We start from the raw sequence: 27,201 nt of genomic DNA on the forward strand, positions 1-27,201 counted from the left end.
GTAGTGTAATGGAGTGAGTCCTGTATCTACCTTATCCTACAACAAAATCAAATGTGTTGCTACTTTATCTCATTTAATTGGGTTACATCCCATAAATTCATCCATACCATTGACTGACGCTCTAATAGTAGGTCATTATCAACTGCAGACGCTTATTTTTACCTTTCACCTCTTTGGAATCTGGTGGCATGAATCAATGTTGAAAGTTTGCTTCAGTGCAACATCTTAAAAGCCACCTTAAGAATGCTTGGAAAGAGGTTTGCTTACATCAGCTAGTGCCCTGCTAATTCCTAAAAGGTTTTACAGGCATGAGGCACATAGGGTGCATTCTTCTATGACTTGACCAGCGGTGCTAAGGTGCTTTAACCCTACAGATGTGGAAACAAAGATGAGCAAGTGTACTAGTGATTGTGGAAAATATGTCCAAGAATATTGAACCATCTCTTTTTCCCTGCTCTATGTGGCCCATATCTCCTTGGTCTCAATCTTTCAAGAATGAGAAGGCTGGCAACCATCCCTTCTTAACCAAACTAGTCCCTTTCTTACTCATTAGCTGTGGCATACCATTCCCTTGAGGTACTCCCCTGTCCTTCCCTTACAATCTGTACCCTGGTGACTATGTGAGATGTTTGATGCATGGAAGAATTTTAACCGATGCGAATAAATATCAACAGATTTCCTTGGCATTTGGTATCAAATTAAAATTATGGCAAACTTAATATTATATTTGTTTTTTTATTTTATTGTGGTCGATGAAATAATTTCACCAGATTATCCAAAATTCTGCAAATCCATCCCTCAGAGGGGGTCCTCATGGTCCAGTGAAAAAAGTCCGGAAGGGATTGACAGGATCTTTTACGTGCCATACACCTCCCAGACACACTAACAAAGACAGAAGTGGAGGCAGCCAAGGTTTAAAATACAAAAATGCTCTTTCACCATGATGGAATGGTGGCCAGGGGCTCAATTGAGACATGTGCCGCCGCAGCTGCATCACGTAACTGGACTGTTCCTCCATTGTGAGGGCAGTTGATGGCTATATAAGCTCGCCAGGGATGTCTCAGTGGTTCTCCGTACACCAACTCTGCAGAGGTAGCCCCAAGATCTTCCTTAAAGGCTGAGTGGGGGCCCAAGAGATCTGTCTATCCTTAAGGCCGTTTTACACGGAATTGAGCAATCTGACGTACGTGCAAAGGTGCAATCAAAATTGTGTCGTGTAAAGTGGTGAATTGCTAGAACACATGCGTGGATGTGAGATGGCAAAATATCCCGTTCTAATTTCGTTCATGCATTTGCGCAATTCCACGCCATTTTAGAAATTAATGCAGCTCTAACCTGCACAATTCCATGCCCCATGTAAAATGGCCTTTAGGATTCGTTGCAGTGCATGGCTGCCTTCAGTTGGCAATGAAGACGCTCCACTAACCCCTTGGCCGAAGGATGGTAGTCGGTTGTCCTTAGATGTGTGGCTCCTGAGAGGTCGGCCAGCTTCCAGAGGAGGCTCTCGAACTGGCGGGTTTGATCCATTGTGATTCGGTGGAGCGTGCCAAAACGTGAAATCCATTCTCGAAAGAATGTTTTGGCTACTGTGTCGGCCAAGAAATCCGAAATGGGGAAATAGCTTCCGGTCAATTGATAAACCCGTAAACGGGTGTATCAGTCTGCCAAGGTAAGGCAATATTGGAAGCCACCGCAGTATGCCAGGGGGTCCACCAGGTCCCAATGTGTACAAGCTCGAATCTGTGGCTGGGGGTAGGGAAATCACTAATTATAGTGATTGGGGAGTAGGGAAATCACTAATTATAATTGGGGAGTTAAAATGCCTTGTCACCTTATTCCTTTGACATGGCACATAGTTCCGGGCCCAGTCCTTCACTGAGGTCCAAACAAACCAACTAACGACGAGTCCAGCCGATTCTTTTATTTCCGCGTGAGACAGGCTGTGGAGGGAGATATATTACGCGCGTCTGCGAAGGCAGACGGGCAGTGGGGGTGGACGCGTAGCGCACATGCATGAGGGTCATTGTGACCACCAGCGACGCCGAAATATTAATTTTAGTATTTATTTAAATATTAGTACTTAAAACCACCTTAAATGAAGCCAACAATAGCCTAGAATGATGGACTGAAGATATATCTTCAGTCCATCATTCTAGGTAATGCAAGATTAAGGAATTGCAAAATGGAATATGATTTAACCTAAAAAATTGAAGAAAATTAAACACGATTCAAGTTTGACTTGGGATACTTCAAGATGGGAAGGAAAAGGGAAAATTGATCAATGAAATGCATAATTAGCAATGTTTATTTAACAAACCTGAGAGTCCTGACCTATACATGTCCAAAAAGAAGCAATAGAATACATTGAATATATGTTTCTAATTATCTAATTTAGTTTTGTAAGATGAAGTATTTATAATAGTCTTAAATTTCATTGGCTTTTTTGAAAAAATTGATTAATTGCTCAAATTAAATGTGAAATAACATTAAAGTTATTGCAAATTCATAAAAAAATAGTTAAGGATTCAGAATTAACCGAGCAAAAAATGTGGAAGTAAATCTTTTCATGAAATATGTACAAAATTATAACAGCGGGCACATTGACTTTGGCCGGGCTTTTTTCGATTTGGGACCCACTGTGCGAAGCGGCGACGCGAGGTGGCGACCTGTAATTTCCGCAAATGACGAGCGGAAGCGCACCGAGATTCAGTCCTGATCGTCCTGATCATAGAGGGATAACCTCTATCCCTCTATGATCCTGATGCCTGTATACAAGGGGACTGTCTGGAGGAGTCCCAATGCCATCCCTTTGAAGGCTGCTTTCTGTGGTCACTTCGGTCGCATTTAAATCGGTTTTCAAAAATGTCCGCAGCGCTCCATTGTCCAAATGCGATCCATTTTGTTCCAATAATTTGGTATATAATGCTTGTAACTGTGAGGATTAGTAATGAATTTAATAGATCACATCAACAATTTATAAATTTTGGTTAATACCCCTAATTATACCTCATTTCCCCGTAAAACTTGGACCAATTTGTTCGTCAGCGACGCGAGTGGCGACTTCTGTAATCCCACTTAAATTGATTCAAATGCGCGGTGGGTGGTAGAGGCGGACCCGCCAACCTGACGATTCCCCACGGTAATATTCGAACCGGCAGATGTGGCCGTATTTTGATCGAATGCATGAGATATGGATGAAGATAGTATTGAATTGGGGATCTCCTGATGTAAACTGAAAAGACGAAGACCGATAGTGAATAGGGACAAGGTTCACGAAGAGTAATGGAAACGAGAGGAATGAGAGAAAAGGTGTGTCATAATAAATGAAAGCTGAGTGCGGGAAAAGGACGACGGCCGTGAACAACCTGTGACATTCAAATACGCTTCGATTAGTGGAAGATATTGCTACAAGCTCATCATCTTTGGGAATCATGGTCGCCCTGCAGAAGTTTAAAAATTTGAAAGCTGTTTTTCAATATTATCTGTCGGTGCGTATGTCTGTCTGTATTACATGTATTACTGTAGATATAATTAATTTCATTCGCTGTGTTACCAACTATATTGAATTTTTTAACAGTCTCCTATTACTCATGAGAATGTGGAGAAACAACTTAAGCTTATGTACAAGACTAAACTTAAGCCTTTGGAGGAGCATTATCAAGTGAGTACAAAAACCATTTATGATGCATGCATTTTACTTCCAACGTAACATGTGCGTCTTGGTGTTTCGGCATAGTTATTTTTGGTGAGCATTGTGGATCAGCAATTTTGCTACTCGTTGCTATCTGCGTCTTTGATTTTTTTCTGTCATCTTTTTCAGTTCCATGACTTTCACTCGACGCGTTTGGATGATGCAGATTTTGATGCTAAACCCATGATTTTGCTCATGGGGCAGTATTCTACTGGAAAAACCACCTTCATTAGATATCTACTTGGAAATGATTTTCCAGGGTTACGTATCGGGCCAGAGCCGACTACCGATAAGTATGTCACGCTCAAGTTAATTTCTTTATGTGTTCCCCTAGCTTTTCGGCTGTCATCGGAGACGTTGTTTTGTTGTCTTTATATTGTCTAAAATTTAACATGAAGTACATTTTCCGTTGCCTGTGGGAAGATAGTTGGTGGAAGAAAAGTGGTTAGTTTTTTTATTATTTTATATGCACAAGAACGACGCAGATATTATGATTTACCATGTAATTTTAATTGCGACCAGACCACTAGATACATATATTAACTCATCCTAATCAATATGAAGAATGCAATGGCAAATAAAAGATAAAATAATTACCTAAGGTACTGCAATTGTGATCAAATCTTAAATATACTCAAATAAATTTCCCTTTGTCAAACACTTTGTGAAGCAAAGAAAAAATATTCCTTAACCTAGCAGACAAATGCATAACACAAAACACCTATTCTCTGGCCTCATGGAGAAGACTCACTGAGCTCTCTCATTTCAGCACTCAATGAATTCTCCGAACTATCCTTTACTTCTAACCACTCCCCCTCCCGAATAACATTTCTCGACGTTACCATTTCCCTAGAAAATAAAAGTTTCATCACTTCAGTCCACATTAAACCTACTAACAAACAACAATATCTTCACTTCAACAGCTGTCACCCCTCAAATACTAAACAATCCCTTCCTTACTCTCTCTCAGTAAGAGGCCACAGAATTTGCAATAATCCCGAATCCTTGGACATTTTTCTTAATAATCTTCACCACTCACTTCTTCGTAGAGGATATCCTGAGAACCTTCTACGTAAGAAAATCCTACACAATACTTACAAACCCAAAATTCATACCAAGAACAACCCACATATCTCTCCCTTTCCACCACATACTTCCCGGGCGTACAGGCTTTGAACAGAATCATCAAAAGCCTTTTTCCGATTCTTTCTAACAACGTCACTACTGGAAAAATCCTCTCTAGCTGTCCATCTTCATCCTTCCGTCGGCCGCCATATCTATCTTCCATTCTCAAAACGACTAAACCACTCTCAAGGTTCACCACCCGTACTAGCTCTTTACCTATCCCTTGCCAACGACCTCGGTGCAAAACGTGTGCTATCCTCATTACCCAGTCACTTCCTAACAAATTTCTTACTTTTCCGCTTCCTTCCACTCCGTCCCCCACCTGTACAACTAGTAATGTAATTTATATCCTTTTATGCAATTCCTGCCCCGCCTTCTACATTGGTTTAGCCACCACCTCACTCAATCTACGGATTAACAACCATCGAGCTTCTTGTAAACCCACTTCCCAATCTACTTCGCTTCCTTTCTCTACCCACGCCGTTTCCCACAATTAAGAATTTGATGATTGCTTTCACATAGAAATACTTGCCTCTCTCCCACCCTCCGCTTCACCACTAGAGTTGAAAACTCTTGAGCAGTCTTCCATATGGCTATACCAAGCTTTCAACCCGCCTGGTCTTAACAGGGCCCACTGATCTGTATAGCCTTCTCCTCTTTCCCATCCCCCATTCCCCACCCTCTCCCTACCACTATCTTATCCTAATCCCCTCAGCCTTTGGGCATCCTCTGTCCTCCTCCTCAGTCTCTCCTTGTCTCCTTCCCGACGAAGACACAAAGGGGTCGAAAATTTGAAACTAAAGTGTGAGTTCTCTTTTATTTGTGCCTATGTTTTTTTTGTGGCCTATCATGGCATTTATATATATATATATTTTTTTTTTTGTTTCCCCGTTGCACAGTGTATGGAAACTATGCCCGGGCCCATAACCTTTTATGTCATAGTCGCAACAAGGACACATACAATGTTTTACCAAATAATTTTAATGGCGATTGGACTCCTAAATACATAACCCATCCTAGTCGATAAGAAGAAAATAATTGCAAATCATAAATAAAATAATTACCAAGATACTGCAATTGGCACAATGTGACCAACACATGAGTATACTCAAATAACATAGTTAGCAATGCTTTGCTCCTTATTTTTCATTTTTACTTGAAGAATATTTGTTATAAGAACTATTCAATCTCAATTCAAATTAGATTTTGCTCTATTCTTTGATCTAATATTTGATTTATATACTCATATTAGATGCATAAAATTCAATTTCCTTACAGTTTTCTGATCATCATTTCAATTATAGTAAATAAGTTTAAGTTCATTAAAATTTTCTATTTACCTTATTCTGTTTCAAATCATAATTAATATCATACAAATGTCTTCTGTAGACTTCTTATGGTAACAATCTGTGGTATTTAACTCAAGTCTTTGTGATAAAAGTTGTTATTTAGAGTTTGGGAATGAGTGTTTTACATATTAACCTAACAGGCATAAACTCCTCTATGTAGATTCACCGTGGTGATGAACCGTGATGAGAGACAGAGGGATATAATACCTGGAAATGCCTTAGTTATGGACCCAAAGCTTCCATTTAAGCCTTTATCTCGGTTTGGAAATACCTTCCTGAATAGATTCCAGGGTTCCTGCCTGGATTCACCTGTTCTTCGTAACATCTCAATTGTGGACACACCTGGTGTATTATCGGGTGAAAAGCAGCGTGTGGATCGAGGGTGGGTTTGTATTTTGTGTTATATTGTTACATTTTCCCTTCATATCCTGTAATGAGCCCCCTATAGCTTTATCAGATCATTATGTGAATTATTGTTTTATTTTTTTATTTATTTTTTTTCCTTGTCTTGACCTCGTTTAATTCATGTTAAAATATTTCTCATTTAAACATGTACAAAGTTAAGCCCTGATGATAGTTTAAAATAAACAGAAACGTTGGCTAAAACTTTTTTGCATAACATACGTTGACCTACACTCCAAGAACTATTTTAACATGAATTATTGTTTTTATTAGGTGTGATAATTGGAATCCTTTGCATTTTTGGAATATAGTAGCCATGTAGAGTGAGTGTAGCTAGGTTATAATTTTGAGACTCAGAAATTCCAAGGTATTCATTGAAAGACATTAATTCAATGACATTATCCCACAAAGCACAAAGATATCCATTGGACATCCACTGGATATCCATGTTAGTAACCATGACATCCACATGTATATCCATTAGATATCATGATGACATGTGGATTCAATGGATATCCAATTGTCCTCCATCTGGACATATGTACTGTAACCGTACGGGCACCTTCCCTCTGGTACAATAAACTACAAACTAATATGCCGGGCTAGCGTAGCCGGCGGTGGGCCGTGAAATAGGTTCTCTTTGAAACACGTGGCAGGTATAGGAGCGGATGCACAAAGACTCTTAAGTTTTAGCATAACCATTTATTGATCCAATAGATATTATACGTAACAACAAAAAGAAACAATGCCACAAAGAATCCCCTCATTGAACAAAACTAACCAAATCATGGGCTGAGCTCGGTTGCGGGTAGAGTACGAGAGCTAAAGCACGGAAACATAAGCAAAGTGTCATTGTGACCCAACAAAAATTAAAAGGATGGAAAACCCATGCTTCACCCCAACCCACCCCAATTCTGTAATCAATTTTCAATGACCTAGTGCGATAGAGTTTACCAACGTAGGCCGGAAGGTCCGATGGTATTGGCTGGAGTTTGGGAGGCACCGGGACGTCGGTCACAGGTGAGGTGACCCCGGCTGAGGTCTCCGGAGGAACCGTGAAGTTGGCTACTGGTACTGCCCGGTCGTCTTGCCGCCTGTCTGTCTGGCCACCGGCATAGCATGCCGGCGACTTCCTTACTGCTGGGCAGTCAGTGATCGAGAGAGCGCCAGAACTCCTCTCCCTTCGTTGCGGCAACCGGTCTCTCCTTCCCCTCTTTTCCCGTGCCTTCTCAGCTGACTTCCCCTTCGTCGCCTCACTCTCTTCTCCCTTCCCCTCCGTCGCCTCACTCTCTTCTCCCTTCCCCTCCGTCGCCTCACTCTCTTCTCCCTTCCCCTTCGTCGCCTCACTCTCTTCTCCCTTCCCCTCCGTCGCCTCACTCTCTTCTCCCTTCCCCTCTCTTCGCCGGTCGCTCAGCTGACTTCCTCTCCGCCGCCTCGCTCACGCCGGTCTTGGCCAGGTAAACTCTATCGCGCATGGGTTCCGTCTTTTACAAACCCTTATTTACCGCACGTGCCCTCGCTCTCGCAACCACCCAGCGACCTTGTGTTGTTACAGTACTATGGATATACGTTAGACATCCACTGGATATCTATCAAGAATTCTTTGGACATTCACTACATTTATCCAGTATAAGTAGAATATGCAGTGATTAAATATTGTGGAAAGTGGATTTCCACAATAATTATTCACTGCATATTCATATTATAAATCCTCCTGAATTGTAAGTGATATCCAGATTTTGTGGAAATTCTAGGGGATGCCCAACAAAAATCTCCATGTCTCCTACAGGAAACTGAGTGGATCCATCAAATATCTACACTGGCGTGCACCTGCACTACACAACGGAAAGTACATTCGAGTTAATGATGCCTTAAAATATTCTTTGTTCAGCCACTGTAATTTAATGTATCCACATTTACAATAAATAGTTAAACATGTCAAGCAGTGATTAAGGTAAAAGAATCTTGCATAAATTTAACATACCAAGATTTTAGAAATTTCAAGAGAAATAAATGATGAATGAAACAACGATTGCATGCCAAAATTAAATTTATTTAACTATAATCACATTTACAGTAAAAAGACCTCGAATTATATAGTTATATTAATTTTTCTATGCCAGATTCCTGGTCTTCCTGAAACAAATAATAAAGCATGTAACTGACTCGGCAAATATCATTTAAGTGAATATGCATGAAAACATTTTAGATGCCACGGAAAGACGTGTTAAGGGTCGAGGGGGAAAAAAAAACATTTAAGGTAGACTTATTCATTGTTTCAAGACATTACTGTTAATTTTTAAATGCTTTTAAAAATAGCTTAAAATGCTTTCATTTTTTTGTCTAGGATGTTAATGAACATTAACAACATATTTTACAATCTGTACGCGCAAAATCATGCGAAAATAAATCGTTTTCAATTGGACCCTCTAGCCACAAGGATATAAACGTAAAATTCTTATATTTCTCGTTAAAAAGGAAATTCAATAAGAGTATAAAAAATTACTCACCTCGTTCATTATTGCCCTAAGTATGTATGATCGGCCTCGGGGAATAAATCGATTTAAATGTGCACCTTTACTTTACAAATCATAGTAACACATTAATCAGAAACACAGTTGTCCTGGATAAGTCATCATGAAGAAAAATCGGAAGCAACGGCGCTTACAACCGATCACCACCGTTCACTATTACATTTATGACTCCCATTGCTTACTCGCGTCTTCAGGTAGAATTGTTGTCCACCTTTACGTGACTAATTGATAAAATATTTTTTGGGTAAGGCCTTAAGCAACCTAACCCAGTGCCAGACCCGAGAAAATTTTATCAAAAGTATTCGTCAGTAAAACCAATGATCACTCACATTGTCAATTAAAATTGTTACACAGTTTTCTTTTATCACGCAATCCGCAACATGCCTGTGTGGAAAATATGAACTAAATCCTAATTTGCAGATTAAATTTCTAACTTTACGAAACTGCTGATGAAATTAAAATATAATATTCTACATTTTTAATGCAGAAAGGTATAGACATCAATTTTTACGTTTATATGTACTACAATAGGGTGGTTTACTATTATTTTTTTATTGCCCAAATCGAAAGATTTCACGCTTTTAGATTTTTAAATGACGATATCTATTTTTCGCGATTAAATGAAAAGTGAAAATTTTCAAGCGCACGAAAACGCGACGGCTAAGTATGAATGCCGGGAAAACTCCTGTGTGACGTTGTTCTGGTTCCCGATGCAAGTGAGGTGACCTTGGGTTGAGGCTCTGAGCGCTGATACGACGCAGGATGCTAGCAGGTAGCAGAGCACCGTGCTAGCTGGTAGTGCATGGCTTAAATAAGGATTATTTATACCTTATCAAACGAAGAAAACTTTCCAAACTTAGCCAGTTTTAATAGGTGATTATTAAGAGATGTTTCCCTGAGCTCTGTGCCTCATGCATGCATTAGTAACCTCAGATGATGTAAAACTCCTATCTACTCGTATAGAAACTAGGTCCCTGTGACGTCACGTGGAGTGGCATCGCATGGGTGACAATCTGGCCTTTTTCAAATGAGGATAAAATTGACCCTTGCCATTCGTCTAAACGGACGTATTTCTAAAACCAAATAATTTGTATATTATGAATACACTGATGGTGTGTAACGAATCACAATCAATGCCTTTCGTTTTCTTTGATGAAGGAAACTACCCTTTTACGCTTAAGGTGTAATTTCAATAATATATCTATCATAGAAAGTCTAATTAATATTCATAAGTGTACTCTGATGGATATATCCAGCCTCAGATGTCCATTTGGATATCCAACCATGGGTCTCCAATGGATATCTAGCCATGGATATCCATTGGATGTTCATTGTTGTACTCTATTGGATATACAGCCATGGATATCCATTGTATTAGCCATCTCTCATGGATATGGATATGTGGTGGACATTATGAAACTAAAAATGTATTATTCTATGGATGAATTTTTAAACAATGTTTTGACATATCTTGCATCATTGTATTTTTTGTATTATTGTATATATATTCTTTAACCTGACGTGTCCTATATCAGTGTATCCCTTGTACTACTAGATCTCTGGACAAATAAAACATTATTATTATTATTATTATCCAATGGATATTTTGTGCTGTGTGGGTAGTGTTATCTTTTGTACTGCTACTTGCAATAATAATAAGTAAATAGATTTTGTGCCTTTTTATTTTTAAATTTGTACTTTGAGATTATTATGAGATATTATCTGTTGATATACTTTCATGCTTTAATTCAGCGTCATAGTTATAAATGGTGATTTCTGTGTGATATTTTGTCTTTCATGATGTCAATGCTCACTTAACCTGCTTTTGCTTGTGCTTTCTAACTGAAAAAATCAAGTTTATTTTCCTTGATCCTGTTCATTTAACATTGCATGGTGTATGCTGCTTGGATATTTTATGTGAACGATAATGTTCATTAATTTTATTTTGCAAATATTTTTCTATGGAAGTGGTATATCAACTGGCATGCTTTTGAATTTTCAGTCTTATCTTATTTCTTTTACTTATATTCCCTTTTCAGTTAATATTTATTATTGTTGATAAATTTATATAAAATCGATTTTCCTGGTTGGTTAATATGTACATATAATGTGTTGAACTGATTTTGATATCTTTTGCAATGTTGCCAAAAAAAACCTCAATAGCAGCTTTAACCCTTTCGAGACCGCGGAGTTTTCGTCTTAGCTTGACTGCTGTACCGCTCCCCAAGAGACTCTTCTTTCTCGTGGTACGGAGCATTTTTGGAGGGCATTCGTTAAGAAGGGTCTCGCTGAACCTTTTTCGACCCCTCCACGGTGGGACTCCGTATTATCTCAGACTCCAAGAGTAGTTGTGCTCCCTCCTTTCCGGGTTTACGACCATACCTGCGGCATTGGTTCGCGGTCAACTTATGTATTGCTTATATGTATATAGCAAATGGATAATTGTTGCTTGCACGTAAATTACAGACATTGAATATAATTCCTCATTTTTATCTGAGCATTGTCAAATTTTAAATGAAGTTCTAAGGCCATTATCAAAGCATTTAACGCAGCAACAATTTCCATTTTGATGTTTATACTAGAGATGTGCGAATAGTATCCGCGAATACTCGAATACCTCGAATAATAGAAAGTATTCGATATTCGAGATCTCGAATAGTTATGCCAAAGGTACCGTCTCGAATACTTTGAATTTCGCGTCATACACTGTCGCTCGCACGTCGTTGGTAGTTGACTCGGAAAAATGAGAACTCTAGTCGTCTACTGCACGCAGCGCCGTTTTAGGCAAGCTGACGAAATACATCAAATTCACGGGTTCAAGCGGTGAAAAGAGTTGGACGTGGGGAACCGAAATTGATCGGATGAAAAAAATCCGAAAATCCCAGGTGTCCCCTATCAGGAGAACCTCAGTTCCGTGGGATAGCAACATTGGCGCTTTTCCCACGATCCGCTATCCCCATCCATTCAGCGTTCGCCTCACCCCCTCAGACGATTTCCTCTTCCCCGAAAACAAAAGAAAGGTCCCGGCTCGTGCAGGGATCGTATTACGAAGACCTCAGCTTTGAAAAAAATATCAAGTTACCGGAAAATAATAGAATCGTGTTTCACCCTTCCCTCTTTCTTCCCACTGACCATTTTCCCGCATCCATCTTTTGATAAAATGAGAGGAGGTGTTTGACGTGTGTCCTTTGTGGCTAATAATGACAGGCACTTATTTTGAATCTTCCCCAGGAGATGAAACTACCATAGGGAGGAACTCAGTGCCGTGGGATAGTGACATTGGCGCATTTCCCACGATCTGCTATCCCCCTCCATTCAGCGTTCGCCTCACCCACTCTTGACGATTTCCTCTTCTCCGAAATCAAACAAAAGATCCCAGCTAGCGCAGGGATTGTATTACAAAAACCTTAGCTTCAAAAAATATCAAGTTACGCGAGAAAATAAAAACGTGTCTCGCACCCACCCCCTTTTCTCACCCACTGACCTTTTTCTACCTACCTGCTTCGAATTTCCCCCTTTCTCGAGGTCAACTGCTGCATGAGTCATCTACTAGCCGGAAAGGTGTCTAACAAAGACTTTCGGCAATTGTTATTACACCTTTATTGGATTGAAATATTAGTAATGTGCGCGTAATTTAAAAAAGAATAAGACCAAACACGACATATTTCTGACTTTATTTAAGCATTTTGCGCAGGAAAATAAATACCGGGAAGAAGAAGAAATACGACGGAGGCGTAATGCTCAAATAGGGTGGTTTCCTATTATTTTTTATTGCCTAAATCGCAATATTAATACTCCTGAAGTACGTATTTAACGCTTTTAGAGTTTTATAAGACGATATCTATTTTTCGCGATTAAATTAAAAGTGAAAATTTTCAAGCGCGCGAAAACGCGACGGGTAAGTATGAATGCAGGGAAAAACTCCGCGTGACATCGTTCTGGTTCCCGCTGCCGCAAGTGAGGTGACCTTGGGGCGAGGCTCTGAGCGCTATTACGACGCAGGATGCTAGCAGGTAGCCGAGTGCCATGCTAGGTGGTAGCGCTTGGCTTAAATAGGATTATTAATACCTTATCAAACAGACTGTGTGATTATTAAGACATGTTTCCCTGAGCTCTGTGCCTCATGCATGCATTGGTAACCTCAGACGATGTAAAACACCGATCCTCTCGAGTAGAAACTAGGTCCCTGTGATGTCACGTGGAGTGGCATCGCATAGGCGCCAATCTGGCCTTTTTCAAATGAGGTAAAATTGAACATTGCCATTAGTCTAAACCGGTATTTCTAGAACGAAATAATTTGTGTATTATGAATACACTAATGGTGGGTAACGAATCACAATCAATACCTTTCGTTTTCTTTAATGAAGGAAACTACCCTATTGTTTACATAAAATTAAAATATTCCATTAATCAGCTAAATTCCTGTTTTAATCCTTTAAAGGCAATCACAATTACTCGCCAAAATCTTGGGTTTCCTGCTGCGTAGGCGACCTAGTCAAACATTTTCACATTCATCGTTTAGTATTCGAGGTATTCGAAATTCGAGGTATTCGAAATTCGAGGTATTCGAATATTCGAGCAATGATTTAATATTCGAATTCGATATTCGAATTCGAGAAATCTACTATTCGACCCATCCCTAGTTTATACATAACTCGAGATATAAGTTAATATTTGTCGTAGAATTTCGTTTAAAAATTGTAAATGCTGCTCAAAAGACAAACAATTCAATTCTTAGTTTATATTTCTTGAGAAATGAACAAATATTTATTTCGAAAATTGACTCTATGAACAATTGTATGACCGCTGTCCCTTACCGCTGAGAGAGGTTGTAAAAGACGAAGGGTCTGGGTACCTGCTCCCGGATTCGGAGGGTTAATCCTAAACCCCGAAGCGTTGGGTCCCGAGACAAAGGCGACCTAAACCCACGACCGTCCTGAAAGGGGGAGAGCTCGAAAACGTATATATATGGGTTTCGTTTTCTTGACTGGGAAAATCTCACACGTATATATACGCCCGTGGTCTCCCGGGTCAGGAAACGTCCACACGTATATATACGTGTACGGTAGGGAAAAGGTTAATTACTCTTCTTTTTATTGATCAGTTTTATTAGAATTCTTGTGTTTCCCTGCTAAATTTTATTCTCATCCTTAGGTACGATTTCGCTGGTGTGACTGAGTGGTTTGCTGAGAGAGTGGATAGAATCATTCTTCTGTTTGATGCCCATAAGTTGGATATATCTGATGAATTTAGAAGGTGAAAGTTTTCATTTATGATACCTTTAATTTTTTTAATAGAATACCTTAGTGTTTCATTGATTACTGTTATTTATTTATGTTGATTATTATTTTGTTGCACCAGCTGTTTCAGCGAAATATCATCTAGGTATCTAGAGCATGTTTAAATGTCTTAGATATCTTAAATGTGTACATATCCACTATATGTCTAGAAAATGTTTTCAATGTCTTGGGTGTATTAAATACCTACTAGATGTCAAGAATATGTCTTTTTTTAAATAGAGACTCTTATTGTATAGGTCCAGTGAAATTAGCCAAAAAGAACCTGAATCTTGAAAAAAAGTGTAACTGCTATGCTTTTTGGTGGATGGATAGATAAAATGATTGTATGCACATGCACTAAAAAAGCAAAGTCAACTCTTCTGGCAAATATTATTAATTATGATAGCTTTTTTTATCTACTAGTTGTCTAGAATAGGTATGTCTATTCTATGAAAGTATGGCTATTGCTCAGCCTTCAAAAATACTGGAATTTTAGATACTGAATTTAAGTGAACAAAAGATTATTTAAAGAAATGACACATGTTTAAAAAAAACAATATTTGTGATAAAAGAGCAGGCATCAACAACTTAAGCAAAATTTATTGTAATTATTTAATCAAAATTGATAAGTTACTACAGTAGAAGTCTGGTTTAACATGTGCTCACAATCCCTTGGAAATTACTCGCTAAACAGAGGGCTTGTGGTATCCAGAAGTGTTGCATAAACCCACCGAAGTCTCATAATCGTTCGTATTTACAGTTTTTATATTATTTCCTCAGTATTAACAAAGTTTAACAACTAAATAGTCATTATCAGGCACAATCTAGTTGAGTATCAACATATTTAAAGAAAGAAATGGGGGATTATCAATTTTATAAAATATGAATTCCCCCAGTTTAGGTGTGTGTCCTGTTCTTTTATTTTTTGATTGCCAAAGAAAGCTGTATAAACAGCGTAACTTGTCGGAATCAATATGTTTGGTGTGTGGTGGAAGTTTTTGGATAATTTTGCAAATACTTCATGCTGAAAATATCAGTTTTGTCAAGTTTTCAAATTTTTAACCAGTACATCAGTCAGTTGAGAAAATTGGCTGAAAGGTTCACTGAAATACGGCATGATATGGTGGTTGAAGATATTTCTCCCCTTTGGAAATGTAGTCAGCCTTCATCTTTAACATCTCACCGTTGACATGGGAAGTCCGGCAGACCTTTTTGACAAAACTACTTGAATAGTGCAGATTCCGTTTGCGGATTTTCCCCTTTCCACAAATATCTTTGGCTGCTGGGTGTTCCTAGTTCATTCACTGCTGCATGAATTTTACCTTTCTTTAATATTGGGAACAACGTAAGTGATTGGGCACCAAACCGCCTCCCGATATCAGTCTTTCCAGCTCCTTTCGCACTCGTCTATAATTTTAATTTTGGTATTAAGGCCTAAATATTTACATTTCCCAGACATGATTAACTTCCATAAACCACCTGATACTACTATGCCCCTGAGATTGAGTACACTCTGCACCTTCAAGCGAATGAACCACCCCTTACCCACACCCCAGCTCTCCGTTGCTGTGTAATTGGGCGCATCCAGTCGACGGGATAGCAGAAGTTTTTCAATCGCTCTCTGCTGCTGAGGCCCCCTCTGCCTTGTATCGTACTCAAAGTATTGGATGCATTGAGTTCACCCCTCTGTACATTCAGGCCGCCTAGAATTGTCCAATGACAGGTAGAAGGGCTTACAGTCCAGCCAGGAAGAGTTGTCGGATGGTAGTTCAATTGGAGGAATGGAGAACCCTGCGCCAGCCCAGTTTGCAGCCAATCGCTGTCCCCCTAACGCACCTCACACCCGTGCTTAGTCATACAATGTATTCACATGCATTTGAAGCACCGAAAGAAGCCTGAACCACCAAAACAAGCCCTTTCTTCGAATTACCGAAGCAAGGGGTTCTTCCTAGGGCCCTTCATGCTCATCGTCCCTTCTGGCTCCTTTCTTAAGGGAAACCTTTTGTGTACATATGAGGTGGGCATTTCCCTTTCTTACCTGGCAACCTTGCACCCTCCCCCAAACTACTGTCCGACCTCAGTAGTCCGAGGGTTTTTTGGAGAGCAATTGCAATGTACCTATAAATGTTTTACTTAATGTACGAAATCTTCAGTTCCTCCGAAAAAAATAACACTGGGTAGTTTACATACCTGTGATAAAAGCACTGCATGGGAATGGATTAGCAAGGAGGCATATGCTGTGTTGCAAAATAGGGAGTAGGAGTCTGCATAGAGGAGCTTTTGATCATTGCCAAGAGATTCAAAGGATCTGGTGTAGGAAATAGCATTTTTTAATTGTTCTCGCATAGTACATTGCCCTTGAGGGTAACCCGAATTTAAGTTAAGCCGGATTCGTAACTTAGGGTTATGTTAAAAGCACTTCTGTGCATTATGCCATCGAATGGGTGGGACACTTGACCCATTGACTGCAGGGGTACATGATTTTAGCTAGCAGTCTGTGCGGGAGAAAACCAAGAAATATTTTTCCCTCTAGCCTAGCCGAGTGCCTCGCAAGGAGTGAGCCCTTATAATCTGGGGCAACCCTTCTTCCTTTCTTACCAATAGATTGGCCAACATTTGGGCACTTGTCGTAGGCATATTAACAGCGTGGAGTGGAAAGGAAACTTGGGCGGTGCGATAGAAAATGCCGGGAGAAAAGTCGTGAAGGATGGGCGGGGAGAGTGAAGCTGCATTAGCGATCCCTACAGGGGGGAAAAGTACCCTTGGGCTCCATGCGGGCTGCAGTAAAAATTTTGGGAAACTGGTGTAGGTAGTCAAGCAATTGTCAAACGTTGAAAAATGTTTTTCCTGCATTCCACATGCAACCCGTTTAAAAATGTTCACCCAGTCTAAGGGTTACATACCTTTAACTGTCACAATTAATATCTGTAATCATGTCCCTGCCACTGTAATAAAAATTATACATATGTAGTAATTGAACCTCCACCAGTTGATATCGTCTTCTAAATTTTTTTTCTTTATCTTTACTGTGGGATAGGTTGCCTGAGAATATGCTAACGTTAGAAAAAATAATTCTTGAGTTTCCCATGAATTGTGGTTTGGGGTAACTGGTCCCAACATTTCGAATTCGTCATCTTCTGCAATTCTTGCAAATTGCTAACCTCTCTGCAATTGTACCTGCAACCTCCTGTGGGAAACCCGAGAATTACCCCTTCAGACTGTGCACCAGTAAAAACTCAAATTTTCCATCTAAATTGTTATAAGCTTAGCTTTTCTTAAAGTCTATTTCAGTAATCATTCAAACAGGGCTATCGTTGAGCAAGTATTTTGTTGCCCATAATGATCTTATATCCTTCACCCCTCCCTATCTTCACACGCTAATGACATCATGTGTACAAAATGTTGCTCTTTGGGTTACCTTTGTTTGTAATTTAAAGTGAACTTACGAAATTTTAAATTAAGATAATTTAAATTTAATTAATTTAAATTAATTTTAAATTTAATTTAAAGTGAACTTACGAAATTTTAAATTAAGCGCTGTAAAGAGTTCATGTTTGACTTTTGTTCATGTGTTTTGTGTCCTCAATATTACAGTCTTACAAGTGGCATTGTGTTGATAATATGGATTAAATATGGTGAAATCATCAAGTGTTTGTGTCAGCCGTGCAACTACCACCTGCCAACTACTTTTTTCCATACCTGTATTTGAGAAATACATAGATGCCTGGACAGCATGAGGATAGATGATTCTGTTTAAATTTGCCTGCCCCATATTTTGTAGTAATTAAAGATCTTTCATGACTAACAGCATGGTGAAAATATTTCATTTCAGATCTTTGGAAGCCCTCAGAGGTCATGATGACAAGATAAGGATAATTTTAAACAAAGCTGATATGGTTAATCATCAGGAATTGATGAGGGTTTATGGAGGTCTTATGTGGTCACTTGGAAAAGTTTTCAACTCTCCGGAGATGTCTCAAGTTTATATTGGCTCTTTCTGGGACCGGCCACTTAGATATGATATTAATAGGAGGTTTGTGTAATTTGATTCATTGTTATTTTTGGCATTTTATTTTTTACGTAGGCAAAATGTTGATGTTTTTAATTTGATGCTTGATGTGAAAAATCAAAAATAATGGCATACTAGGATACTATAATATTTTTAGGTTGTTTGAAGATGAGAAGAATGACCTTTTTAGAGACCTTCTATCTCTTCCGAAAAATGCAGCCATGCGAAAGGTGAATGATCTGTATAAGAGAGCAAGGTTGGCAAAGGTATGTGGAATTGGTATTTTAGTTGAATGATCATTATTGTCTGGCAGTTTACTCCATGTAGTAATTCCAGAGAAAGTTACTCAGTTAAGCTCTCTATATGGTGAGGTTTGTCCTTATTTCTGAACTTTAGATTTAATTTAGATTAGTGTAACCCTTGTTTTTTGACCTTTTATGAGCATTTATCATTTAACTAGCTATGCTGTATATTTAAGTGATTATCAGTCAATGCTCTCATTTTAGTAGTTTTAAATGAACCATCCCAAGTTATGGAGGAGAAATATAATCATTCCTAAGAAAATAGTTTGATATCTTTTATTGTGAAAGGAATCGTTATGGTTTGATTTCTACAAATGTCTTTTCCTGTTAAAGAAATAATAATAAATTAGCATTTCATAAATTATGGAAATTTTATATTTGACCAGTGTTGAGACTTATGACATGGTAAAAATTCCTACCCTTGAAATATAATGTAATTACTAGTGATGGGCACCGTGCGAGTGAGTCAATTCAAATGTGCGACTCAGCAGATATAGCTATGAGGCGAGAGAGTCTTATTTGGTGAGTCGTGACTCCCTCCCCTTTGCAAACGACTCCTTCCGCGCACACTGTGCATATTGGAGTCGTAAGCAGTAGAAGTCGGCTCCATGTGCACACGACTCCCTTTTTGCACAGTGTGGACATGGAGCCAAGTAATGCTTATTTATTATTATTCTGCCCTATATATCTAGTTCCTGGGGGTGAGGGTGGCAGGAAGGGGGTAGCAGCGGGAGGGGGGGTAGAGTACCCTAGTGCATGGTCCAAATTCTCGGAAATGCTCCTTGGACCCACGCACCCCTGGGTGGGAAAAGTAGCGTCACCGTTCCTTTCCGCCACGCAGAGCATGTTCCGCTCCCCCTCTCCTGCTACTACCCCCTTCCTGCCACCCGCACCCAGGGAACTAGATATATAGAGCATTTTTGAGTGCAGTGAGTGCGGTGTGTTAGTGCTTGGTCGGAAAGAGTTCGTCGTTCGGGGACCTCTGCGATTTCCTCCGGGGACTATTCAGGACCTTGACATGGGAGCTGTGGTAGTCCTCGAATGACGACTCGTGTGGAACTCAAACTGGGTACGACTAGGAACCCGACCATCAGCATCCGCCTCTCCCTACTCGCCGCCAGTAAGTAAGTTTGATACCCCAGACCAGGGTTGATTGATTTAAATCAAGTGATTTTAATCATGATTAAAATCATGATTTAAATCACTTGATTTTATTTAAAAAATCAGGTGATTTTAATCAGATGCTTGATTTTTAAAGAGTCAAGAAAAGGAAGCTGTAAGTGGATAATTTTGATTTTTTTTTCTTAATTAAGACAATGAATCGACAGTTATCAGCACAATGTTGGCTCTTAAATAGAAATGATACTGTAGGAATGCATGTAACATGAAAATTTAAAAAATTGGCTTTGGTTAGAATACTAGTGTATCCGTTGAAAAAAAATTTGTTTTCTGATTTAACTTCTAAGCGTGGGCACCATACAAAGTTGCAATTACAGAATTTTTCTAAACTTCATATGCTTTAGAACCGCAGAATATAGTACATTTGATACTTCCAATGGCAATTTTATATTATGCTGGTAATTTTTAATTTGATACCATTGGCATTTCCATGGTTCTCTCCCCTGATTGACTAAATGTTGTATTGAGTTTAGAGTATGTTGCCTCTTATTGTTTCTGCAAACGATCATTCTCCAATATGCTGCCCAAATAGTTAGTTTTGCAAGTAACTGAATTTTTGATGAATGGAGAATCATAAAAATCTCATTTAAATCAATAAAATCCGATTTAAATCAATAAAATCTGATTTAAATAAAAAAAATCAACAAAAATTATTTTTTTGAAAAAATCATGATTTTTATCAATCCTGCCCCAGACTCCCACCTCCATGCGCGCCAGTTTCAAAGCCCCGCCGGACAAGTGTAAGGCCTGAAGAGCGGACACCAATAAAAGCTGAGTATGTCAACTCCCAAAGAGTATTTGATTCACTCTCCCTTCAGCAGCCATATCCCCTGAAAACTAAGTAGGTAGTATTGCCCCATTACGACATTAGCTCAACTCGTCAAATAGAATAAACTATAAGAAGAATAATAGGAGCTATTTGTACCAGAAGTCCTGTGATAAAAATAATTGTTTTCAATTTTCTAGGTTCATGCCTACATAATAGCTGCTCTTCAAACCAATTATCCTCGTTTTTTTGGGAAGGAATCTAAGAAAGTAGAACTGATTAAAAATTTAGGGGCTATCTATGAAAAAATTCAACGGGAACACCAGGATCTTCCCCCAGGTGATTTTCCAGAGCTAAAGAGGATGCAGGTAGTACAGCAGTACTGAATTAAGAAGTAAATTAATTGTCTTGAAATATGTATCTTGGAAAATTTAGCTTTTAATTTGTCATGTACTTTTAACTTATCGAAACCAACAATACTATTTAGGGATAGTCGGATCAGATGCCTTGGATCCAAATATCTGTGAATATTGCCCTTCACCTGATACTTCGGAGGCTTTGCTTAAGACATCGGATCTGGATACTAAATTTTAAATTAGTGCTTCAGTGAATGCAGCGTCCCGTAAGAAAGAATGGAAAGTGTTCCAATCCTCTCTTCGCATGTGACATTGCACTATGATGCTTGTCCTACTCATGAACCATTTTGTTTAAAATCCCTCGTATGGGTTATTCAACAGACTTTCAGTCGTGGAAATTTTTAAGGGAAAATTGATGATTAAAAAGAAACAAACTCAGCCCTCCATTAGCCCATGCCTCAGATATTTTATTTCCTTTCCGAGACAACAAAGTCCATGAATCATTGTCTTTGAAGGAAAGTATTAAGTTACATAAGAACAATGTAAACTTGTTTCATCCCTATCTCATCTCCCCCACTGACCTTTTTCATCCTACCTGCTTCCATTCTCTGCTTCTGGAGAAAATAATGCCAGGTGAATCACTTACTGGACCCAAAGATGTCTCGCTAGATTTCAGCAATTGGATGATATGCACGAGGTACTTAAAAGATTAGGCCAAATTCGTCACGTTTCTAACATTTTTAGGATTCTTTATGCTCCTAATTATTGAAACAAAGTTTTTTAGTTGCTACAAAACTATACAATTATTCAACATTTTCCAGTCGGTACAGTTTTCAAATTAAATATAATAATGTATTGATAAAAATGTATTTCATTGTGTGGAAACATTTTTATTGATATTAAGAGTGCAAGGGCATATCCAGAATCAAAACTATGGCGGTGAGGGGGCAAGCCTTGGTCGTTTAAGTTGTATTATTTTAGCGTGGAAAAGGTGAATGAAACCATCATTTTAAGAAAATTGTAACAGCGCTTTATTATTAAATTATTTGCTCGAAAAAAATTAATTTAGTTGCTTGTCTTAACCCATCTATCATTTTTTGTGGATTTAAAGAATATCTGTTGAAAACTCATTTCAATCCAATCCTTATTTTCCTGAAAGACTTTAGTGATTTTTGCATTTGGGGGGGAGGTCTGGAAACTTGTGTTAGGAAAATTTGGTACTGTCAAATTACTTGAAAGTTTATAAAAATGATTTTTAATCAGTTTAAATATTAAAACGCATACGAAATGTGAATAGCATTCCTTTGATCGCATGTTCCCAGAAGAAACTTGAATTTGTAATTACTTTGTTTTATGGCACACAATTAAAATTGCATCGGGATCCGAAAATATCTGAAGATCCAACACCTGAAATCAAGTACAGTAGAACCCTAGATAACGACCACAATCCGTTCCAGAAAGCTGGTCGTTATTTGAATTGTTCGTTATCAGAGGCATTCGCTAACCGATGTTTCACTATATCTGATCCGGATCCGAAGAAGGTCGTGGATCTGTCCATTCCTAATAGTATTATTGATGTGAGAGTTGTTATTTAAATCATATCAAATTTTAATATGTACTGATTTGTGAGTCAATGTGAATCTGATTTGTGTACAATAATTTAATTTGAATGCTTAATATTTTTTGCAGGAGATATTAATCCATAAAGATTTTTCAAAATTTCAAAATTTAAATCCAAAAATGTTGGAAGCTGTTGATAAAATGTTGTCTGATGACATAGCTAAACTAATGGCAGTGATTCCCGCTGGTGACGAGGCTAATACTGAGGAAGACAAAATGAAAGGTATGCTTCTTTAGATGCTGATTTCTTCACTGATCCTTATTTCATGTGTGTGTCGCTGATTTTCTTAAGATCTTCATATTATGGGACTTCATTTTGTGTTCTCATTGTAAAAAAGGAGGTCTTAGAAGACATCGAAGGTAATCTCATTGAGGTAAGTAACAGAGTTGGAAGAGTGCTTTTAAGCCTGGTGTAAATTTAACCAGCAGATGTTCATTGAAAAAGAACCAGTCAGTAAAGCTTTCATCTACTGCATGCAGTTACAAAGTATTTTTTTGTGTCAGAACTTCCTCTTAATCTCGATCATACATATGTATGCACATACTACGTATTGGCAATACATATTTAAAATTTAGGTTCATTTATAATGAATAGATGAGTCAGATTCACCTGGCAAATAGCTTTGGGTTCCACTGATTTTCTTTCCAACACCTTGCTTAGCTGTTCAAAATTAATCATATATCTTTTTACTAATCACAATCTCTAGATGTGGAGCGTTTCACCCTTAACCATTTTTAATGTCTAAGTGGATAAAACGTATGGTAACTGAATTAAGCATGATGTTTTTGACATAGCATATCAGTGGTTTGTTGGTACATTCCCTCTTTCAAGGTATATGCTACTAATAATTTTTTACTTTTTATCTGCTCTTCGATAACTTTGGTATGAAGATTTCTTTCCTTAACTTTATGAGACTTCTTAGAATGAAGGATAGGCTGTAGATATTTAAACACATTGTTCTGATGAAGTTGTTTTTCAGTCCATATGCTATCCTTTTTTCCTCCACTGTCCATTCTGAGGTGCAAGGGTGAACAGTGAAGACTTGGTCTTTGTTTCACCTTATTGGAATGGACTAAACTCAACTTTCTCAGGAGAGATGTTGTGGAACTTATCTAATGATAAAAGAAGATATCGTATGCCCACAATAAAACGTAAATAAATTGTGGGCATACAAATTCTTATTTTATCATTACTGGAATGACCTTGGCAGTGTATTATTGATCTGGGCCATGTTTTTAATCTAAGTACCCATCATATTCTTGCTGTGCAGGAGGTGCTTTTGACTCTGTTGCTGATAACTCCACTCCATTTGGTCATGGCCGAGGGGAAGGAGCTGATGCTGGATCAGGAGAATCAGAATGGATTATCTCAAGAGAAAAAGAGAAATATGATAAAATTTTCAACTCACTCGGGCCTGTTGACGGAAAAGTCTCGGGTTCAGGTAAGAGTTTCAGTTTGTAACGCTGATTGAATTACGTTGCAGAAGGTAAATCGATAATTAGTCGTGATGGTATTCCTTCGATTTTTATACATATTTCTCATATTGTATGATGGTTGATATTTCAGTATGCATAAGAGATAAGTACGGTTCATTAAAACTGGTGTTAGGTGGGATGCATTGGAACCATTCTATCAAAATGAAAGAAATTTTCAATTTCATCTTTAAAAAAAATTATTCTCTCCACTGCATGATGGGTTTTGATATTTTCAAATCATTTAAAAATATGTTGTGTTTCAAGATTAAAGGTGGAACCTTTCTCTTTCATTTATGTGAATAGGTCAGTGATAGGGGCTATAACTGATTAAAGTTCCTGCACTCCTCTACCTTGATGTCATTCACCTATATGCTGATATTGTTCTAATTATACTTTTCTGATACATGTATTCTCTTGTTCAGCTGTGATTGTTGTTCAAACTTCTTTTGTTGTGTGCTCATGTGGCACAACTTTTAGTAATCTTCTCTCCTCTTTAAGTTGTAATTAAAGATGGATCAATTTGATTCCTCGATTCTATGTCAAGAATCAGAATCCAAAATGGGTATTTACCAAGGTGAAAATTTGATTCCGATTCCAATAGTAATTCAAATTGGAATTTTCGAACAACAGTCATTTTAATGGTTGTGCGATGATCTTGATATGGAATATGTTTTTTTTTCACAGCTGCCAAGTCGGAAATGCTGAAATCCAAACTTCCTAATTCAGCCCTGACTAAAATTTGGTTGTTGTCAGATATCGATAAGGATGGTATGTTGGATTCGGATGAATTTGCCCTCGCCATGCATCTTATTGGAATCAAGTTGGACGGACACGACATTCCTGAGGAACTCCCCAGCCACTTAGTACCTCCGTCGAAACGGGACATCTGTGATCCGGCCTTTTTGGAGCCTGAAACAAATTTTAAGTGATATTAGTGTGTGCATATGGATTTTTGGATCTCCTAATGGCATACCTGGCTTCCAAATGGAAAGGAATATTGATGCCATACCAGCTAATGCATTGAGACACTGGTCAAAATACTAATCAAAGATTGGCAGTTCATTGGTTTCTGATTGAGTGAGATGCCATACCAGCTAATGCATTGAGACACTGGTCAAAATAGTAATCAAATATTGGCAGTTCATTGGTTTCTGATTGAGTGAGATACTGTTAAGTGGTGAATTCCCATAATCGGTATGTAAATAAAGACAATTACTTGCGTTCAGTACTATGATAGAATTATTTTCATAACACCTTCAGTATTGATTTCATAAAAAATCTAAAAAGCAAAGATATTTGTATTCTTAATGTTAATATGACTTCTAGTTATAATTATCTATTTAAAAAAATTTTCTGCCTCGAAAAACCAATATACATAGTAAGCCTGTAAGAAAACCATAGTCGCCAATTTCTTATTATATCACTCATTGTTCTGATGACGTTGTTTTTCGGTCCATATGCTGTCAATTGATGAAACTTTTGGGCTAACCCATGACCTCTGGGTTAAAAGTCTTCAACTTTTCTTTAAGTATACCGTGGACCGCTTAGGGCTATAGTGCTTTGGAAAGGTTGTGCATTTGTTTATACATTGCCGTGATGGGGAGAGGGGAGTTGGGGTGAAATATTCTGGTATTTTCCTCCTTTATTTCAAGATGTTAGTGGGAGCCATGCATTGCTAATCGTTTGTCCTTGGTCCCTGTTGAAATTCGTGGGGTGTTTACAAATTTCCAGAGCTTCCCTAATAGATGCTCGATTAGTAGAATTTATCCTTGGCCAGGCCCATCAGATTTACAGTGTCAATGTGGTGACTTTTTGCTTACAGCAATTAGAAAAACTAACTTTGATACCTCGAAAAATCGTTCTAAGACAAAAATTAAATGTGTTTGTGGCACAGTATCCACCACAACATGGAGTTGGACCGGTGGATAGGTGTTCGACTACTGATTCGCCTGGTTGGCAGAATGACATCACCGAGTGGCTTTGTGATGTGACGAGACATCTTGCAACGCTGGCAGGAGAGGCAGCTGCGAGTCCATGCGCGACAGTTCTTACGCATGGATGGCTAAACATATCGACGGGAGACAAGTTTTATGGTGGAGTTTGCACCAGGATGACTATGGGACTTCTTCGTCGTCTCTGACCAGCATTTGGATTCAACGGATCTGGTCTCTCAGCTGCGTGACCACAGGAGTCAGCTACGTCTGACCCCTGCATCACGCCACATCTCCTCGCAGCGTGTCTTTATCCACGAGGACTTAGCCACGTCTTCCCAAGTCTTTGTTCGCCAAGACACTGTGCCGCAATAAGAAGACTTATGCCCTAAACATCAACTTAAGGCTGGAAGGCGATATTTGATGGAACTTGGTGACAGGAAACGTAATAAAGATACACTTTTGTATGTTCCATAGAAGTTTTAATAACCGACCCAGGTTTCGACAGTACACTGTGTCATTATCAAGGAGTACTGTCGAAACCTGGGTCGGTTATTAAAACTTCTATGGAACATACAAAAGTGTATTCGACAGTACTCCTTGATAATGACACAGTGTACTGTCGAAACCTGGGTCGATTATTAAAACTTCTGTGGAACATGCAAAAATGTATCTTTATTATGTTTCCCTAAACATCAATGGAAAACCTTCCACTGTTTCCATCGACTGTCTCAAGCCAAGCAAGTTGTCTTTGGAACTTCAGGTGCCTACAATGAAAATACCCTGAAGCATCACAGAAAATCTTGGCGAGCACAAACACTTTGTTATAATACTTTTTATATAAAATCTGATTTTTCTGGGTCCGAATAGCACAAAAAAATTGTGTATCAAAGGCTCAAGGTAATTATCACTTGGAAAATTTGGAAAAAACAATGATTTTCCGAAACATATAGGAAAAATTGTTTTGGAGAAATACGGAAACGAAACGCAATATATGATGGCTGGAAACCAACTGCAGAGCAGAAACAAGGAAGCAAGTCAAAAGGGAGGCACGAAGCTCAATACTCCCATTCATCTGAGACCCAAGGCCGTGAGAGCCCTTGGATGTCATCCACACCTGTGGCTGTGAGCAGATGACTGCCCGGGGCTGTCATCTGCACTGAAATAGTTAAAGAAATGATA

The 27,201-nt window shown here is 38.6% G+C and overlaps 1 protein-coding gene across 2 annotated transcripts; it reads left to right on the forward strand.

Moving 5' to 3' along the window:
- The first annotated feature begins 3,087 nt into the window (after positions 1-3,087).
- LOC124157561 (EH domain-containing protein 3-like) lies at positions 3,088-25,316 on the forward strand. 2 transcript variants are annotated; one of them, XM_046532391.1, is made up of 11 exons: positions 3,088-3,488; positions 3,578-3,661; positions 3,821-3,984; positions 6,326-6,547; positions 14,256-14,357; positions 18,213-18,413; positions 18,547-18,655; positions 20,837-21,004; positions 22,682-22,835; positions 23,884-24,054; positions 24,773-25,316. In XM_046532391.1, exons 1-11 carry the CDS (start codon positions 3,432-3,434, stop codon positions 25,015-25,017), a joined length of 1,677 nt encoding a protein of 558 aa, XP_046388347.1. In that variant the 5' UTR covers positions 3,088-3,431; the 3' UTR covers positions 25,018-25,316. The 2 variants fall into 2 exon arrangements, with proteins under 2 accessions (XP_046388347.1, XP_046388348.1); XM_046532392.1 differs by lacking the exon at positions 20,837-21,004.
- The last annotated feature ends 1,885 nt before the right edge of the window (positions 25,317-27,201 follow it).

The sequence above is a fragment of the Ischnura elegans genome, chromosome 4, assembly GCF_921293095.1.
Source record: "Ischnura elegans chromosome 4, ioIscEleg1.1, whole genome shotgun sequence".
Classification (NCBI taxonomy): Eukaryota; Metazoa; Arthropoda; class Insecta; order Odonata; family Coenagrionidae; genus Ischnura; species Ischnura elegans.

Coding starts and splice junctions, on each gene's coding strand:
- LOC124157561 (XM_046532391.1), top strand. CDS start 3,432: ATGGTCGCCCTGCAGAAGTTTAAAAATTTGAAAGCTGTTTTTCAATAT. Junction 18,414..18,546: donor AGATATGATATTAATAGGAG/GTTTGTGTAATT, acceptor TAATATTTTTAG/GTTGTTTGAAGATGAGAAGA. Junction 18,656..20,836: donor AGAGAGCAAGGTTGGCAAAG/GTATGTGGAATT, acceptor TCAATTTTCTAG/GTTCATGCCTACATAATAGC.